This window comes from Pongo pygmaeus, chromosome 10, assembly GCF_028885625.2.
Source record: "Pongo pygmaeus isolate AG05252 chromosome 10, NHGRI_mPonPyg2-v2.0_pri, whole genome shotgun sequence".
Lineage (NCBI taxonomy): Eukaryota > Metazoa > Chordata > Mammalia > Primates > Hominidae > Pongo > Pongo pygmaeus.
Genome location: NC_072383.2, coordinates 108,562,021 through 108,581,935, shown reverse-complemented (window position 1 = coordinate 108,581,935; position 19,915 = coordinate 108,562,021). Strand labels below are relative to the sequence as shown.

Genomic DNA, 19,915 nt, shown 5'->3' with positions numbered 1-19,915 from the left:
CTAGACAGGGATGTGCTCCTTTAAGGACTGGAACCCTTAGAATCCAAGACGCCTTTTCAGCTCCTCCGCAAGCAGGTGGCCTTGAGTCTGTGGCCCAGGTACCCAGGAAAGGCTGGAAGGCTCCAGGCCTCCACAGCCTCTCCACGTGTGCTCAGTGTGCCTGCTAGGTTCGCTTCTGCATCCTGCTCCTCCCCCCGTGGTGGGGGAAGTGTGGCTTTGTCGTCTCAGAAAAGGAAATGTAATACTCTACATCAGTCTTAGAAGCGCTGAATTCCAGAGATTGTGTTCTGCAGCAGGGTTCTTACAATCTTATTTTGCAATGGGATACATACTGTGTTATAAGGTTTTCAAATATATTTCTTCTGGATTACTTTATTATAAAAATATGTGTTTTGCCAAGATGTTACAGACATTTAAACTTTTTCATGTGATGCTTTTTCAGAGAGTAGTATTTGTCTTTTTGAGTGTCAAAGTTTATTATTTCTTCAGTCAAATTTTATGGGAGTTTCCAAAAAAATTCTGAAGGTAGATGCAAAGCAAGGACATGGTTTCGTAAATTAAACCCTAGTTTAATTTTGTCAGTTTTCAGTGTGGTAAAATTACAATATTGTTTTACTATAATTGGGAGTCTCTTATTTCAAATTCTTTTTAAGATATTTGGGTTTAACATTCTAAGGCAATTGATTTGATACATTTGATGTAATGGGAATGCCATTGAACTAAGTTAAGAATCTTTTTTTTTTTGAGACGGAGTCTCGCTGTGTCACCCAGGCTGGAGTGCAGTGGTGTGATCTCAGCTCATTGCAACCTTTACCTCCTGGGTTGAAGCAGTTCTCCTGCCTCAGCCTCCTGAGTAGCTGGGACTACAGGCACATGCTCCCACGCCTGGCTAATTTTTTTGTGTTTTAGTAGAGACGGGGTTTCATCATGTTGCCCAGGCTGGTCTCAAACTCCTGAGCTCAGGCAATCCGTCCGCCTCAGCCTCCCAAAGTGCTAGGATTACAGGTGTGAGCTACCGCACCCACCCTAAGAATCTTATTTTTGTATAGCTGAAGACAAAATTTAGGAAAAACAGCTTTGTTATTTTTCAGTATACTGTCTTACTTTAGAAAAAATTAGAATATAAAGATATCATATCAGGAAGGCGCTGTAATTGTACTAAAAATTAGATTGATAGTGTATAGCAACTTAGAATCATTTTTATAGTTTCTCATTTCACATCAGTCCTGATTGAAAAACAAATATGCATTTCATAGTATCCATTAAAAATTTATTGACAAGTTTGACAAATTATGTTAGGTATTTCCCTTATGGAAAAGCAGCCTTATTAAATTCAGAGTAATTTCCAGGAGGTGTTTCACCAAGGGTTTAAACATCTCTGGGGTCCTGTCACTGGTGGCCACTGAGACTGCAGCACTCACGTCACATAATATGTGGTGTTCCAGGATTCTTTTACTGAAGCTGGCAAGGTGGTAGTTTTTTGGTTTGTTTTATATTTTCCCGAGTGTGTTTATCTTTCCCATTCCAGATCGGGAGGAGTGCACTTGTGACCTCCTCTTCATCTCTGCCTTCCTTCCCCTCCACACTTTCCTGGTCGAGGGACGAAAGCGCCCGAAGGGTTAAGTACATTCTGAATGGTCTGCTCTCTGGAGGAGGGGCCGTGCTCCTGGGCGCTTTGTGCTTGGGCTCTGGCCCTCCTGTCCCTCGCTAACTGCCCTTCCATCCTGCATGAGGCAGCACTTCCTCCTGGTTTCTCACAGTGCATCAGGCTCACACTCGTGCACATGCACGCTCACCCATCGAGGGCGCCTCCCTTTCTCTAACCCCACACTGCTCATGTTCACGTCATATTTAACAAAGTTTGCAAATCACCCTACAGCATTTATTCTGAGCATACTGTTTTTTTAAACAACCAGAAAATTAGCTGGCTGCTGGTTAGATATTATAATAGGCCAAATTTGTTCAATTTGTTCAGGGCTACAGTTGTCAGATTGAAACTGCTGTATGTGGACTCGCTGAAGTACTAAAATGCCTTTTTTTTTTTTAACCTGTGACACATTTTATGTCAGCACCACAAGTGCTGACAAACCAAGGTTTACAAGTCCCTGCATCTTGAATCAGAATTGTAACACCTTGTGGCATTGGAGCTGTGCAAGCAGCTGTTAACCTAAAGCTGTTCACTTGTATGGGTTGGTTAAACCTCACCTACTGGTGTATAATTTATGGTCACAATAGCAGTGCATGATTCAGGTAAGCCCCTTTTAGAGTAGTCAGGTGGTAAGTATTAAGCACCTCCTCCATACACAGCGTTTTGATAAATCAATGAAAGGGTCCTAAGGACTTAGGTGGCACACCTGCTCCCAAAGGCACTGTCAATTAAAAAATTCTTTCATGCATAAAGAGTGGTACATGACCGCAACCTGGGAAAGCCGTGGAAAGAGCACAGGCTTTGAAAATCCATGTCCCAGTTCTGGCTCCATCTCTTTTTTAATGGAAGGGTAATGTAAGGTAAGAGGAGGAAGGTGGCTGCGGGTAAGGGACCACCTTTACAGGCAAGGTGGGGTTTGCACTGGGCCTTTGCCATTCCCTCCACACCTAGAAATGATGGAGAGCCTTTCTTTCCTAGTTCCAGTGGCATATGGATTACCAAGGCCCTTTCAGGATTCTTTTTTTTCTTTTTTATTTTTTAGAGACAGAGTCTCATGTTGCCCAGTCTGTAGTACAGTAGCTATTTACAGCCATGGTCATAGCGTACTGCAGCCTCAAACTCCTGGGCTCAAGCAGTCCTCCCACTTCAGGCTTCTGAGTAGCTGGGCCTACAGGCATGCACCACCATGCCCTGACCCTTTTGGAATTCTTCACTTCACCTTCAGTCTATTAAGAATTCTCAGCCGAGTGCAGTGACTCACACAGTTTGGGAGGCCTAGGCGGGTGGATTGCCTGAGCCCAGGAGTTCAAGACCAGCCTCAGCAACATGGCAAAATCCCATCTCTATTAAAAATATAAAAAATTATCTGGGTGTGTTGATGCGCACCTATAGTCCCAGGTACTTGGGAGGCTGAGATGGGAGGATCACTTGAGCCCACCATGAGAGATTGAGGCTGCAGTGAGCCATGATTGTGCCATTGCACTCCAGCCTGGACAACACAGTGAGACCCTGTCTCAAAAAAAAAGGAATTACTGTACTAAAAAAAAAAAAAGAATTCTTGATAAATTGTATTAAAGTGTCGGCTGGGTGCAATGGCTTATGCCTGTAATCCCAGCACTTTGGGAGGCCAAGGTGGGTGGATCACTTGAGCTCAGGAGTTTGAGACCAGCCTGGCCAACATGGCAAAACCTGTCTCTACTAAAAATACAAAAATTAGCGGGGGGTGGTGACGCATGCCTGTAATCCCAGATACTCGGAAGGCTGAGGCACGAGAATCAAGAATCCCTTGAACCTGGGAAGTAGAGGTTGCAGTAAGCCGAGATTGCACCACTGCACTCCAGCCTGGGCGACAGAGTGAGATTGTCTCAAAAAAAAAAAAAAGTCTCCTGAGAAGTTCTGAAATTGAACTGTAATGTTTCATTAAAATAGCCCAGATACAACTAAAGGACAGTTAGACAGTGATTAAATATCTCATTAGAAATTTTGTAAGTCAAACCTCTTTGGTCTACTGTGAAATTTTGTTTTTTAATTTGTATGGTAGCCTTAAAAATCATTGCAAGGACTGCTTGCTGAGACAGAGTTTTGTACAAAAATCATTTAAACTGATCACCCTGATTGTTCCTGACAGCTTCATCATGAGTTTAGATTTTTATGGCGTGTCTTTATTCAGAGAAAACTGCAAACCTATTAAATAAATTGAACCAGCACCAGCTATAAGGTAACCTTCCTATTAACAGCTTTGAGAGAGCAGCACTCTTAACCAATAGCTTTTGGCTTTGCATGTTTATAATAATTTTGATACAATTAAATGCTGGCTACACTGAAATTCTGCACATATGCTTTTGTTGACAACGATGGAAGGACTTAACTAACGTGTAAGTAACTGATTTCCTGGGTGGTTCCTGCTATATGTTGTTTTCCATACTTGAGAAAACATTTACCGAATGCATTTATTAGGTATATGAGTCACTACTCTTCTAAAATGTTTAAATGAAACTTGGTACTTTTGATCATTGAGGGTAATGCATTTGATTTGCGATTTATCACATTTTCATCAGGGAAGGCAAAAAGATTCATTATAAAGGCCGGGCATGGTGGCTCACGCCTCTAATCCTAGCACTTTGGGAAGCCAAGGCAGGTGGATTGCCTGAGCTCGGTAGTTCGAGACCATCCTGGGCAACACAGTGAAACCCTGTCTCTATTAAAATACAAAAAATCAGCCAGGTGTGGTAGTGGGCGCCTGTAGTCCCAGCTACTTGGGAGGCTGAGGCAGGAGAATTGCTTGAACCTGGGAGGCCGAGGCAGAAGTTACAGTGATCCAGGATTGTACCACTGCACTCCAGCCTGGGCGACAGAGCAAGACTCTGTCTCCAGATAAATAAATAAAAAAGATTCATTATAAAAATGTAGAATTTTCTGGGTTTAATTCTGTTTCTAGTTTGTTTTCCACTGGAGCAACTCTGGGCAAATTTTTCAGTATAATTACGTAAATGCAAGTTTTTATCTATTCATATATGTGTATATGTATACACACACACATACACCTCTGTGTGGGTGTATATATAAAAACCAAAATAAAACTTAAAAATTAGTTGGGGCCAGGTGTGGTGGCTCACACCTATAATCCCAGCACTTTGGGAGGCCAAAGTTGGAGGATCACTTGAGCTCAGGAGTTCAAGACCAGGCTGGGCAACATAGTGAGACCTTGTCTCCCCAAAAAAGTACAAAATTAGCCGAGCGTGGTGGCACGTGCCTGTGGTCTCAGCTGCTCAGGAAGCTGAGGTGGGAGAATCGCTTGAGTCTGGGAGGGCGAGGCTGCAGTGAGCCGAGATTGTACCACTGCACTTAGCCTAGGCGACAGAGTGAGACCCTGTCTCAAAAAAAAAAAGAAAAAAAAAATTGGCAGGGTGCGGTGGCTCACACCTATAATCCCAGCACTTTTGGAGGCTGAGGCGGGAAGATCATCTGAGGTCAGGAGTTTGAGACCAGCCTAACCAACATGGTGAAACCCCATCTCTACTAAAAATACAAAATTAGCTTGGTGTGGTAGTGCATGCCTGTAATCCCAGCTACTCAGGGGGCTGAGGCAGGAGAATTGCTTGAACCCGGGAGGTGGAGGTTGCAGTGAGCCTAGCTTACGCCATTGCACTCCACAGGCAACAAGAGTGAAACTCCATCTCAAAAAAAAAAAAAGAGAAGAAAGTTAGGCATTCCCTGTGAAAGATAAGAAGGGTTTTGGGTTTTTCTTCTTTCTGTTTCGTTTTCTAAGCTCATCTCTGGAAGACCACAGTGCTTGCCCATGATCTTCCTGCTATAGACTTCTAGCAGCCAAACTCACTGACTGTTCATAAAGCCAGATCAAAACAAGGCAGCAAGGGAAGCAGAACTACTTATTAGTAGGAGATATAAACAAAGGGATCATCAAAGTTGTAGATTCTACAGATATTAGCTTTACAGACTCCCCATATGGCTCCAAGCCAACGTTTAATCATTTGCCAGATGGATTTGAGTGGCTGCAGGAGGCACGAGTTCATAGTGAATTTTAGGAGCCCACAGCAAGTGTCTTGTATTTGAGCGGCTGGGAACTAAACAGAACATGTGTGGAGGTGTGGATGGAAGACCTCAGCTGACAGAGAAGAGAACATGCACCCTGGGAGCAGGAGAGTCTATGGGGATAGCAAACAAAGTGTGGTGTGAATAAGGGGGGGCTCCTCCACGTGGGTCCAGCTGCCTTGTCTGTACCCACCAGGTGTTATCAGTAAGGAGTGACAGTCAGGCTTTATGTAGAGTTTTGTGGGTTTTTTTTTTTCTTTTTTTTTGGTTTTGTTTTATTTTGTTTTGTTTTGTTTTGTTTTTTGAGTTAGGGTCTAGCTCTGTCACCCAGGCTGAAGTGCAGTAGTACGATCTCATCTCACTGCAACCTCCGCCTCCTAGGCTCAAGAGATCATCTCACCTCAGCCTCCCGAGTAGCTGAACTGCAGGTGTGCACTACCACACCCAGCTAATTTTTGTACTTTTAGTAAAGATGACGTTTCACCATGTTGCCTAGGCTGGCCTCAAATTCCTGGCCTCAAGTGATCTGCCCACCTCGGCCTCCCAACATGCTGGGATTACAGGTGCGAGCCACCGCACCTGGCCATGTAGACCTTCTTAAACCAACTTACTCAAAAGTAGCCACTCTTTTGGATGAAGCTACAGGGTTTCCATATGTTTAAACAAAGCTCTTAGTTTACATCTGTGTCCTTAGCCACATTTTATTGCAGCATCAATAAAACTCCTTAGTCACATGTTTTGATTAACTTGGATGAAATTCTCAAGGAGTAAAGCTAGAAATGGCTCACACTTGTATTTTATAAGGTAACTGGTTTAGGTTTTAAATTAGCCTCCACTGATCTCTGTTCCAGAGAAGTTCTCAAGCATTATGGGTGAAATAAATAGGGAAAATAATGTTCATGAAATACTCAGAACATAGTCCCCTTTGAAGGAATAAAGTCCCCTTCAAATTTCATCACCCTAGAAGATCCTGTGTTTAGCAGTGCTGCCATTTGTTCGAAACATTTTTAGGATTCCTCTTTTGAATCTATATCCCATTTTTGATCACCACAGTTGCACCAAATCTTTACATTTTAAGGGGTAGATTTGAGCCCAGGCATGAAATATTGGAGGTAGCAGGAGGCAGGAGACCTGGTGCTTGGTCCTATTTTTCTGCAGACTTTGTGGCCTTTGGTGGGCCACCCAGCTTTTTTGGCCCTTCATTTTCTCATATGGGGTTCAATCAGATAATCTGAAGGTGGCTTCCAGTGCTGAAGGTCTGTGGTCATATAAGTGCTGGCATGTTTTTTTGTTTGTTTCTGAGACAGGGTCTTACTCTGTTTCCCAGGCTGGAGTACAGTGGTGCAATCATGGCTCAATGCAACCTTGAACTCCTGGGCTCAAGCAATCCTCCCTCAGCCTCCTGAGGAGCTGGGACTACAGGTTCATGCTACCATGCCTGGCTGATTTATTTATTTATTTATTTATTTATTTATTTAAATGTTGCCCAGACTGGTCTCAAACTCCTAGCCTCAAGCAATCGTCCTGCCTCAGCCTCCCAAAATACAGGGATTACAGGTGTGAGCCACCACGCCCTGCCTGTATTTTAACTGCATCTCATTATGTTATAAATTTGAGAACTAAATGAGGATGTGTTGCCTTGCATGTCTGTTAGTTTGTACTAAGGATCTGATTAGGAAGTAGCCACTGAGCTAAGAAGAAAATGGTGCAAAGAAGGAAAGAGGCCATTTCTGGATCCAATGTTCATCTTTTACTAAATTTTCACTAGACAGTTGTCCCCTGTCCCAAATGAGATTTGGGATGTGAAGGCCAGTAGCCTAACAGGTAACAATTCCTGGGGAAGACTCCTGAGAAGGGTCTCATGTTACAAACTCATGAGGGTCCCTCTTCTTTCTTGTAGGCATCCAGGCTGGAGAAGCAGAACAGCACACCTGAGAGTGACTACGACAACACTCCCAATGACATGGAGCCAGATGGCATGGGGTACATCCACAGGATGAGTGTGCCAGGGGAGGGGCTACCCAGGGCCAGAGACCTGGCAGGCCTGGGCCAGCAGAAGCAGTTCACCACACACACCCCTTTTCTCTATTTTCAGACTCATAAAGTCTTAAAATATTCAAGCATATGCTCGTAGTTTACATGTCTTGTCATCTCACATTGTTGCCGAAAGGCCTTTTTCTTTGTACCAGCATGTTATGTGTCTCTAGCTGTCTGTAATGTGTTTAAAGTCATTACCCCACTTCATCATGAAGACAACATTAGGTTACATTCTGCATTTGTACCCAAGGAGTTGGCCCACCTGGGGATGGCTTTTTAAACAAACCCTCCCCGCTCCAGGTATTTCCCTCCCTTTTCCCCTCCTTCACCCTTCCCGTGAGAGTCAACACTTCCAGCCCTATGGTAGAGTGAAATAGCCAATTTTAGAGCCTTACCATGAGTCTCCTGCTAGACAGGATAAAGGAAATGACGAGACCAGCCTGCTCATGCATTTAGCCAGTGCATACAAAGTGGCTCCTAGAAGCAGAGGGGCAGCTGATAAGCACCTGCTGTATTTAACTGCATCTTTAATGTTCACAGGTCAAGCCGAAAGGGACGGCAGAGAAGTATGGTATGGCCAGGTGATGGCTTGGTACCAGACACAGCAGAACCCCATGTGGCCCCAAGCCCCACTCTCCCTAGCACCGAAGATGTCATCAGGAAAACTGAACAGATCACCAAAAACATACAGGAGCTCTTAAGAGCAGCCCAAGAAAATAAACATGACAGGTAAGCAGGATTGAAGACCCTGCTTTGGGAGAGCATGTGTTATGCGCCCAGAAAGGGATGATGCCCACGTTCCTAATGGCAGCTGACTTCAAGGTCATTGAAAACAAGTCTACATAACAGGCTTAAGAACAATGTCAGTTTTGGTTTGGTTTGTCTTGTTTGATTTACATGGTATTTTCTTTTTTTTCATCTTGTTATGAAGCTCCGAAAATAAATGCCTCTAGAAACAGGATTGTGGCATAGTTAGGGTGGCGACAATGCTAGTTCTAGGTGGAGGGGGAAAGGGGCTACCTTACACCTCGCTTCTGGCCATGGCTATACCCTGGCCTGGCTAAGGACAAGGCTGCTGACACAAAAGGTATCCTGGGCTGGGGCACAGTGGCTCACACCTGTAATCCCGGCACTTTGGGAGGCCGAAGCAGGTGGATCACCTGAGGTCAGGAGTTCGAGACCAGTCTGACCAATATGGTGAAACCCTGTGTCAATGAAAAACACAAAAATTAGCTGAGCATGGCGGCATGTGCCTGTAGTCCCAGCTATTCAGGAGACTGAGGCAGGAGAATTTCTTGAACCCTGGAGGCGGAGGTTGCAGTGAGCCAAGATCATGCCACTGCACTCCAGCCTGGGCAACAATAGCGAAACTGTCTCAAAATAAATAAAGTTGATCTCATCATCACCCAAATCCATCTCTGCACATGAGAGGGGAGGCTGTTTACTCTGACTAGAAGCATGTCCTGTGGTTAATTCTTACCCTGAGGAAGGGACTGGCTCTTGCTCCAACTTAGCCTTTTGTTCTTTGAGAGTGAATTCTCTGAGAACTTCCAGTGAGTTGTGAACTGCTTGGGGTAACATCCTAGCTTCCCATGGTTGGCAGGATGTAGACACTCATAAAACATTAGCTAAATTAGCAGAGTTCAGTCAAACCCAAGAAAAATCTCATTCTTTTCATTAGGTCAGCAAAGTTTAGGACTTCAGTGAAGAACTTTCTTCCCACCTTGCACAAGCAAAAAGTGTTCAAGGGATGCTGTGCTGTTTACTCTTCTCTCTGTTTTCTTCTTCCACACGGACATGCATCTGGGCCTTTGTATTCCCTTTTGTAGTCCTGGCACTACTGGGCCAACCTCCCCTTTCTGTACCCTTTTTTATGTGGCTCACACATCTCCCAGTGTCCTTATTTCCCACTAGGAAAGAAGGGAATAATCCATGTTTATTGAAAGATAAGAGTTAGTCTTCTGGAGGGACTGCTGGAAGCTCCTCAGAGAAAAAGAGAAACCTGCATAACTTTTTAGCCTCCTTTGATAAAAACTGTCTAATTATTTGGCTTCCTCCTCCCTCCTTTCCCAGGCATTCTCTTCATACCATGCCTTTTGGACCTCACGGGTTACAAGCACACTCACTTTGCTCAGGACCATAGTCTTGGCAGTGAGTGACTTCATATTTGATTACAGAAAGCAAAGTGTCCCATGGCTTTCCAAAGTACAGAGCTTTTTTTTTTTTTTTTGAGACAGAGTCTTGCTCTGTCACCCAGGCTGGAGAGCAGTGGCATGATCTTGCTCACTGCAACCTCTGCCTCCTTGGCTCAAGTGATCCTCCTGCCTCAGCCTCCCGAGTAGCTGGGATTACAGGTGCACGCCACCATGCCCGGCTAATTTTTTTGTATTTTTAGTAGAGACAGAGTTTCACCATGTTGGCCAGGCTGGTCTCGAACTCCTGATCTCAAGTGATCTGCCTGCCTCAGCCTCTCAAAGTGCTGGGATTACAGGCATGAGCCACCGTTCTTGGCCAAAGTTCCTGACAGCGTTTAATGTAATCATGATTCAATAACACTTCCTTCCCGAACACTGTGACCCCATTTGTCAATGTGCTTCACTTTTCATTTCCTCTAGTTCAGAAGTGCTGTGCTTGTATTTCAAACTAAAATGTGCTTGCCTTATATTGCTGTCGTTGTCAAAAATATAAATATCTGCCCTGAGGCCATTTCTGCTTCAAAGATGCAATATGGTGCTTGGTACAATTTGGGAAGGTTTTTTTTTTTCTTTCTTTCTTTAAAATTTACAAATCCATTCAACAACACATATAATGATCTGATTTCCTTTTTTTTTTTTTTAAGACCATGAGAGAATGATGCAGAGATTTTAATTATTAGCTTATTTTTATTCTTTTGGTTTAAAACCATAATTGGTCTAGAGAATTTATATTTCATAAATTGTTCAATGCTATATTAAAATTTCTGGATACTTAGATACCCAAGATGCTTTTATTTATAATCTTGAATTGTACGAATTAAACCCATGCCTTTTTCTCTTGTTTTCTCCTCTTGATCCATGTAAGCAACCCCAGCCCCTGACCTTCCTGAAGTCTGGTCTTGTCTCCTGGGCCTCCAGCCTCACTCCTGCCCTCACACAGACACACATACAATTCAGTGATTATGACATATTATGCATGAAAACCTTTTTGAGGAAAGATACCAATGTGAAGTTGTGAATGTGGACTCCTGTTAGAGGAGGAGGGCTTCCTCATTAATCTGGGTGTGCTTGCTTTTCTATTTTGTTGAGGACTTCCCCACATAGTTCATAATGAGTGAGCTTTTGAGAGATGGCCTTAGGAAAGATTCCCTCTCTGTGTAGCAGGAGGTAAGGGTGAATCGTATTTCTCAAAAATGAAACCATAACCAACAAAATATAAAACTCTTCACTGGCTGGGCGCGGTGGCTCACGCCTGTAATCCCGACACTTTGGAAGGCCGAGGCGGCTGGATCAGTCAGGAGTTTGAAACCAGCCTGACCAACATGGTGAAACCCCATCTCTACTAAAAATACAAAAATTAGCCGGGTGTGGTGGCACAAGCCTGTAATCCCAGCTACTTGAGAGGCTGAGGCAGGAGAATTGCTTGAAGCCGGGAGGCGGAGAAGCCGGGAGGCGGAGGTTGCAGTGAGACAAGATTGCACCACTGCACTCCAGCCTGAGCAACAGAGCGAGATTCCATCTCAAAAAAAAAAAAAAAAAAAAATCTTCAGTGTGGTTGTCAGTCACTGTGATATTAACAGACACACAGTTTATTAGTATACATGATACATGTGACGGCTGTGGACATTGCTTTTTTCTCTTTCTGAAATCTGTGTGACCAAATAGGTTGTTGCCCCTTCATATTTACAAGTTAAATAACTCCTTATATGTTGGAATTTTTGTTATTAAATGGTTTGTGATTCTAATTGCTCACAAAGGTAGAAGTCAGGATTTCCTATGAAGGCATTTTTGGATACTATAAACCATTTTCTTGAAATGTAATGGTTTAATTTAAAATGTAGGCAGTCTTTTTTTTTTTTTTTTTTTAGACAGAGTCTCGCTCTTGTCCCCTAGGCTGGAGTGCAGTGGCACAATCTTGGCTCACTGCAACCTCTGCCTCCCGGGTTCAAGTGATTCTCCTGCTTCAGCCTCCTGAGTAGCTGGGATTACAGGCATGCACCACCACGCCCAGCTAATTTTTTTCTATTTTTAGTGGAGACGGGATTTCACCATGTCATTCAGGCTGGTCTCAAACTCCTGACCTCAGGTGATCCGCCCGCCTTGGCCTCCCAAAGTGCTGGGATTACAGGCGTGAGCCACTGTGCCCAGCCGACAGTTTTAATTATAATAGTTTTGAAACTAGATTTATTACAAAGGTGAAATACGTAAGTTGCTTATGACAATCTATTCAGAAGCCAACTTCATGGTTTAAAAAATGGGGAAAGGGCCGGACACCGTGGCTCACACCTGTAACCCCAGCACTTTGGAGACTGAGGCAAGAGATTCACTTGAATCCAGGAGTTCCAGACAAGGCTGGGCGACATAGTGGGACTCCTCTACAAAAAAATATTTAAAAATCAGCCAGGCATGGCGGCGCATGCCTGAAGTTCCAGCTACTTGAGAGACTCCAATTCTAATTTTAAGGAATTTTTTCAGTCCTTTATTTTTCACTTCTGTGGCCTTTTGCATGGAAATCCTTTCTCTTTCTAGAAATCAGGACGATGAAACACATGAGAAGTAAATGACCGATGTGAGGAGGGGTGGATTATGTTTCTGTACTGTTGTGTGGCCTCACCTGACCAAGAGTGTATGTTGCCATATTTCATACCTGGAGACTTTTCATCAGATTGAACTTTCAGGAAGCAATGAGAGTCCTGCTTTATAACCATGTGCCCTCTGGTGGTGTGGGATGCACAGCTGGCTGCAGCCCCAGCCCCTTCATGAAGGGAATGTAAACAGAATCTGTTCTAGCACTTGAGTACTCTTTGCCTCCGAATCATTTTTACTGTCATTGAATAACTTCTTCAATATTCTTGCAGTTATATTCCCTGCTCAGAGAGGATACATGTAGCTGTTACAGAAATGGCAGCATTATTCCCCAAAGTAAGTCACTTCCTGCTCACTTGGTTTAAATCCTTTTAAATGAACAGCAAGAAATTTCGTTATAACCTATATATTACATTAGCTTTTTTGTAGCACATGCAGTTTTAAAATATGCAGTCGAGGCTGGGTGTGGTGGCTCACGCCTCTAACCCCAGCACTTTGGGAGGCTGAGGCAGGCAGATCACCTGAGGTCAGGAGTTCAAGGCCAGCCTGACCAACATGGAGAAACCCTGTCTCTACTAAAAATACAAAATTAGTCAGGCATGGTGGTGCATGCCTGTAATCCCAGCTACTCGGGAGGCTGAGGCAGGAGAATCGCTTGAACCCGGGAGGCGGAGGTTGCGGTGAGCCAAGATCACACCATTGCGCTCCAGCCTGGGCAACAAGAGTGAAATTCCATCTCAAAAAAAATAAAATAAAATAAAATATGCAGTCGTATAGAGCTTTGAAATATTTTTGTTCTGCATGAATGTTGATTTAATAAGACAAGGATATACAAGTCGTGCTAAAAGGCAAATTTTAAAATTTATAGGATTTTCTGGAATATTTTACACACGGATTAATATTTTTCAAAAACTACCTCAAAATACCACATACTACTAAAATTACCCTGCATGCACTTTGACCTCTGAATCAGAATATTTCAGCATCTCTTACGCTGTGGGCTGCGAAGCTTGGAGTGTGTAAAGCACCCCTTTGAGAAAGGGCAGGACCAAACTGCCTTTCACTCTGGGGAGCAGCTTGGTTTGCTTTAGAAGAATGTTTGTCCCCTGCTTTTGGATGTCTGCCCCGCAGTTCAGGGTAAACGGCTGTCTTTTTCCTTTTAGAAACCCAAGTCTGATATGGTGAGGACTTCTCTTCGTTTACTGACGTCCAGTGCCTACCGACTGCAGTCAGAGTGCAAGAAGACCCTCCCAGGGGACCCCGGCTCACCCACAGACGTCCAGCTGGTCACGCAGCAGGTCATCCAGTGTGCGTACGACATCGCCAAGGCTGCCAAGCAGCTGGTTACCATCACCACCAAAGAGAACAACAACTGACAAGGGCAGGGCACCGCCTCCTCTGTTTTCTAGGCTTTATAAAGTCCAATTTCAAATTCAGATGCAGAACTCTTCAGATTTCTACAAAAAGAAACATTTAATGATGGTTTAAAACTTTTTAAAAGAAAACTCAGTATTATTTTTGCATGTTTTCTAACCAATTTTCAACTATTTAACCCACTTGCCTTATTTTGTGCCTATTTGCTGGTTTAGTTTCTGATGTTCGGTTGTGTTGTCAACAACTGTCGAGTTGATCACATACATCCAAAAGTATAGTTTCATTGTCTAAAGTTTGTGAAAACTTTTCCATCCCTTAAAACTCCCTGCCTATGGCTAAAACTATAAATGAAATTTTTCATAAAACATTTTCTTGAGAGAGTTCAGTTAAAGAAAAAAAAATCAACGTCATTTGTTCCCTACCAAGCGTCGTGCAATAAGTGAATTTCCTGACCTACTTCAGAATCTCTAAGTTTGGGATATCTCCAAGCATGTATGTAGAGAAAGGACTTTGCCACTTTTTAAAACTAGTGTCACAGTCTTTCTTGGAAGGAAACAATGAATTGATCCATCTCTTGTCAGTGTTTTACCCTGTCACATGTTGTGTTATTTAATGTTGTTATCTCAAGCTCCTATCTCTTGATATTTTCTTGTCGTCTTGAAGGCTCCATGGAATGAGATAAAGCATTGACCCGCCACAGGACATCTCATGAAGCCATGTTCAGGTTAGGAGCTCCATGCACATCACCACCCACTGTCAGGTGCTCTCCCTCACCCCTCAACCAGGCAGTTTGTTCAAAACCTGCAGCAAAGAGAAGCATCAGTCTAACAAGCCAGAACTCATTTTGTGCCACCCATTCAGGTATCACTACCATGAACTATAGGGAAAAGAAATCACTTACTCCCTGACATTGTGTTGTACCCTTCATCCAAAAGTCAGCTTGCTTCTCTGACCGCTTACAGCTTTCTCACATGACTTGCTTCACATTTTTCATCATCTTTAAGGACTTCTTATAAGGAAAGATGTATCGTATCACAGTCATCTGAGTTAGTTTCTCCTCCATCGCCTCATGAGTACTTAAAAATTAGACATCAACTTTCAAGAATTCCTTAGAGAGTGTGCTCTAGCTGGCTGCCTGCTACCCCAAAGCTCTGAAGGAGTTAAGGTTGAAGTGCTGGAACATGCTCAGATTGTTTTTTAGTTACTAAAAAGCCCCTTCTTGTTCTGAATGTGAAAGCTCTTCCCGTTCCTGCTTACTGCAGCCATTCTGTATGTGTGGTTCAGACCCTGGCCTAGGGCCGGTGATGTGGATGAGTGAAGGGAGCCAGGTACACGGCAGCAAGGCAGAGGAGACTATGGGGAGCCCATGGCCTACCCAGTAGGGGCAGTAGCCCCCAGCTCCACGCCTGTTGCCATGTGGAAAAGTGGGCCTAGGGTGGCCACAGCTTTGATTTTTCAAGAGACAAGAAACCTAGATTTTTTTTGGTGCCATCTCTCCATTTATAAATGTTGGCAACCAATTTGAACACTTTCAGAGACCATGTGCAGGTGAGCTGTGTCCTCTAGGCTGCCAGCTCACAGCCCCCCACCCCAGGGCCCTGTAAGCTGTGCAGTGTGAGGGCCTGGCTTCCCCAGACACACCTGGAGCAGCCTCTGAGTCTTACCCATAATGGAGCCGGCCAACCCTGTGTGTTATGTTGCTTTCGCTCCTGTTTTTAACCGTATGTTCTGTCCCATAGTGGTCATTCACACATGTGAAGAAGACACAAGAATCAAAGTACAAGTTGCCTCAATACATGCTAATAACTAAGCTTCTATTTTCACAGAACTGATTGATGCACACCTTTATAGCTTGACCGTATGCTGTCATGAAAGTAGCACCCCCACGGTGCTTGCTTTACTAAGTCACCGTGTGTGGATGCTTTTGTCGCGTTTTGCTACACTGTGAGTAGCATGGGAAAAGGGTCCACATCTCCAAAAGACTCTTCCACTTGTTTGTCCCACAGCCCTAAGTGCCACATTGCTGTTGGATGCTCCCGGGATGCCTTCTAGAAGGGGGCCTCCTACCTTAAGTTCAGGCGCCATCTGATAGCCTTTTCTGCAGGCTTCATGTCCTTAGCTGACCCTCCTTTTTCTTGCAAACCCCTGCCCCTGCTGTCCCAGGGAGGACGGGCTTCTGTAGAGGCTTCTGGGAAATGAGCTGTCTGCAGGAGGTGAAGCAGTGTTTTCCTTGGAACGTTTGAGGACCTGCAATAGAAGATGTTGCCTTTATGGCCCTAGAGAAAGTCAAGGAACATGGGGACCAACAAAGCATTTCCAGTTGTAAGAATATGTCAGAAGAGTGCTCGGTTAGCCCACGGTGCCAAAACACCAAACAAGTTCCCCGGTGGAATGACGTGGCCATTGGAGGGCTGCAGGTCGTCCTCTCTGTATGTGCCCTGCACATTTCCTTGGCCTCATCTGAGATCTGGTGTCAGAGTTCTCTGCTCCTGTTGGCAGATCGCACCTTGTCTGAACATTTGTTTCAGCCACCTTTTGCACATGGATTCCGTACCTTGCACTAGCAATGTCTACCTTCGGTAACGTTCTTTTTTACCCTGTATTCTCAATGATCCCTTCCTCCCCATATGCCATCCTTCCCCCAAAGCCGATAGGGCAGAGGTGCACTTTATGAAACTGGCACTTGGCTGAACAGAAGGAAACAGGTGCACCTCTAAGCTCCTTTCACAGAAATCGTCATCTGCCTTGGAATGCAAATAGTTCTTATTTGCCAAAGAACAGTGAATTGGGCCCAAAGATCAAACACAGCATTTCATGTAATCAGAATTCTAAACGCACAACTCGGGAGCTGTGCACGGCTTCTCAAGCGATTCAGTTGCAGAACCAAGAGCAAAATTCGCCTGTTTTTGTCCTCAATGGCACCCATGAGCTTTCTAATAGTATAATTTTCATTCTTTCCTTGTCCTGGTTGAAGGTAACATGTGTTCCTAGAAAAGAAAATGCTGCATAGGAAAACTGAGATGCCTTTTATTCCAACTTGTTTGATCCCTGTCACTCATTATTCTGTACTTTTTATTGTACATTCTATTCCTGTAATTATTGTGCCCTTTAAGTGTTGTAAAATCGTTTTGGAATTTGTGCCTGCTAGTTATGCAATAAACAGGCTCTACAAGTGTTTTTGTGGTAATGCTGCGCTCCCCATCAATTAGTTGATGTTTCCAGATACTCTGTAAAAGGTCTGAGAAAGTTCTCCCAAAACGCCATCATTAGTGAGATGCAGTGTTTCATATGCTTTGGGGCTCCGCAGTTTTACAGTAATGACTATCTTTTTCTTCCTCTGTGCTTAGCAAATAGCTTTCTTTTTTTTTTTTTTTTTTGAGATGGAGTTTCACTCTTGTTGCCCAGGCTGGAGTGCAATGACGCGATCTCGGCTCACCGCAACCTCTGCCTCCTGGGTTCAAGTGATTCTCCTGCCTCAGCCTCAGAAGTAGCTGGGATTACAGGCATGCACCACCCCATCCGGCTAATTTTGTATTTTTAGTAGAGACAGGGTTTCATCATGTTGGTCAGGCTGGTCTTGAACTCCCGACCTGAGGTGATCCGCCCGCATCAGCCTCCCAAAGTGCTGGGATTACAGGTGTGAGGCACGGCACCCAGAGCAAATAGCTTTCTTTGAACCCTGCATCAAGATACTAGTTCCATGCATCTTAATATATTTATTCCCTAAGTTTAACTTTTTTTTCTTTTGGAGAGAGGATCTCCCTCTGTCACCCAGGCTGGAGTGCAGTGGTGTGATCTCAGCTCACTGCAACCTCCATCTCCTGGGTTCACGCGATTCTTGTGCCTCAGCCTCCCAAGTAGCTGGGATTACATGCATGCACCACCACCCCTGGCTAATTTTTTGTATTTTTAGATACGGGGTTTCACCATGTTACCCAGGCCAGTGTGAACTCCTGGCCACAAGTGATCCACCCGCCTCGGCCTCCCAAAGTGCTGGGATTACAGACGTGAGCCACTGCGCCCGGCCCCTAAGTTTAATTTTTTAAATGCAGTGAAAGCCAGCCCAGCACAGATGCCCTCACTTCTTCCTAACAGGTGATGGGGTCCTGGAATGAGCTCAGTGTCTTAAAACCACTGGTCTTTTTTTTATTTTCAGAGAAAGGCCCCCTGTGCAGGTTCCTAGGGGGAGCTGGTATAGATTTGCATGGTGGTTCATCAGGGCTGCCCATGGTCACCAGTGATTGTCCTCTGGTTAGGTGACTTGGGACTCTTCTCCCAAATGGAAGAAGGGTGGGGTAGGGCCTGAGCACCACGGGTACTTTTTCAAGTGAGAAGTCGGAAAGATGCCACGTCCTCGCTGTGATCCCACTTGTTCAGGGGACGTCTGTGCAGGCTTAGGACCAGTGTCACAGCTCACACCCAGAGCAACCTCCTCAGGCAAGGAGGCTCAAAAGAGCCAGCAGCAGGCCTCCTGGAACCCTGGCGGGCTCACCAGGCCGGGCCCCCACAGTCTGGTTCAGCAGCTCTGGGGTGGGGCCCAGGAGTAGGCAAGCATTTCTAACAGGTTCCAGGGACCACACTGCGAAGCTCTGCTGTAGACCGTTTCCAGGCCTTTCCCACCACACAGCTCCTTGGCTTCTGCTTTTAAACATGTTTTAGTGTAGGAGAGTCATGTGAAGTCATCATTATAATTTTAGCTGACATTTCCTCTGCGCCAGGCACTGTGCTGAGTTCTTTTTTTTTTTTTCTTTTTTGAGACAGAGTCTGTTACCCAGGCTGGACCGCAGCAGCATGATCTCAGCTCACCACAACCTCTACCTCCCGGGTTCAAGCAATTCTCCTGTCTCCGCCTCCCGAGTAGCTGGAACTACAGGTGCGTGCCACCATGCCCGGCTAATTTTTTTGTAATTTTTTTTTTTAGTAGAGACGGGGTTTCACTATGTTGGCCAGGCTGGTCTCCAACTCCTGACCTCATGATGTGTCTGCCTCGGCCTCCCAAAGTGTTAGGGTTACAGGCGTGAGCCACCACACCCGGCCTGTGCTGAGTTCTTGACACATGTTCATTCATTTCATCCTCACTACAGCCGGATGAAGTGAGTGTTTCTTTCCATTTTTCAGATAAGGATGTTTACAGCCCAGGAGGCCGAGCCTCACATCCAAGGAGAGAGTGTGTCAGTTGCTGTCATGCTCCTTACTCCTCTTCACCACCAGGGTGCGCTTCCCAGCCTCCGGTGGAGTCACAATGTTACAGGATCTCTGGGGTGTCGATTTTGCTGGCTGGAAATCTCTGGCCAGTGCCTTTGCCTGAGTTCTTGTCCTGCGTCCTGGAAGAATGAGGTACGCAGACAAGTGGAGGGTGAAGACTTTTTTTTTTTTTTTTTGAGACAGAGTCTCATTCTGTTGCCCAGGCTGGAGTGCAGTGGCACAATTTCGGCTCACTGCAACCTCCACCTCCCGGGTTCAAGCGATTCTCTTGCCTCAGCCTCCTGAGTAGCTGGGATTACAGGCATGCGCCGCCATGCCCAGCTAATTTTTGTATTTTTAGTAGAGACGGGGTTTCACCATGTTGGTCAGGCTGGTCTTGATCTCCTGACCTTGTGATCCACCCACCTCAGCCTCCCAAAGTGCTGGGATTACAGGCGTGAGCCACCATGCCTGGCCAAAGATTTTTATTTAGTGTTAGAACAGCTCCTCTCTGTAGGCAGGTTGTCCCGTCAAGTGTTCAGCTGTCAGCAGAGAGGAGGCCCTGGAGAGGGTGGCTTCTCTCCACAGGCAAGTCATTCGGATGTCTCTGCAGGTCTCTGAAGCTCTCAGTAGAGAGGGTAGCTCCTCTCTGCCAGCAGGTTGTCTCTGCAGATCTCAGGGGAAAGGGTACTACTCCTCTCTGCAACTGGTCTTCCCATCGTCTGCAGCTGTCAGCAGAGAGAGCACTCCCCTCTGCAGCTGGTTGTCCCGTCATCATCTCTCTGCCCTCTCCATCCTCTGGTCTGCTCTGGCTGAGCCCAGGGCTTTTATGGACCAC

At 45.0% G+C, this 19,915-nt stretch overlaps 1 protein-coding gene across 21 annotated transcripts in view; it reads left to right on the top strand.

Moving 5' to 3' along the window:
• Positions 1–17,077, top strand: part of GIT2 (GIT ArfGAP 2) — a 66,778-nt gene extending 49,701 nt beyond the window's left edge. For 10 of the 21 annotated variants that reach the window (XM_054443851.2, XM_063646722.1, XM_054443852.2 and 7 more), the window contains 5 exons: positions 1,529–1,618; positions 7,602–7,684; positions 8,279–8,467; positions 12,792–12,855; positions 13,683–17,077. In XM_054443851.2, coding sequence (XP_054299826.1) covers positions 1,529–1,618; positions 7,602–7,684; positions 8,279–8,467; positions 12,792–12,855; positions 13,683–13,895 — 639 coding nt within the window. In that variant the 3' untranslated portion in view covers positions 13,896–17,077. The remainder of the gene's footprint in view (positions 1–1,528; positions 1,619–7,601; positions 7,685–8,278; positions 8,468–12,791; positions 12,856–13,682) is intronic. The other 11 variants (XM_054443862.2, XM_054443858.2, XM_054443856.2 and 8 more) reach the window with 3 other exon arrangements.
• Positions 17,078–19,915: the final 2,838 nt, after the last annotated feature.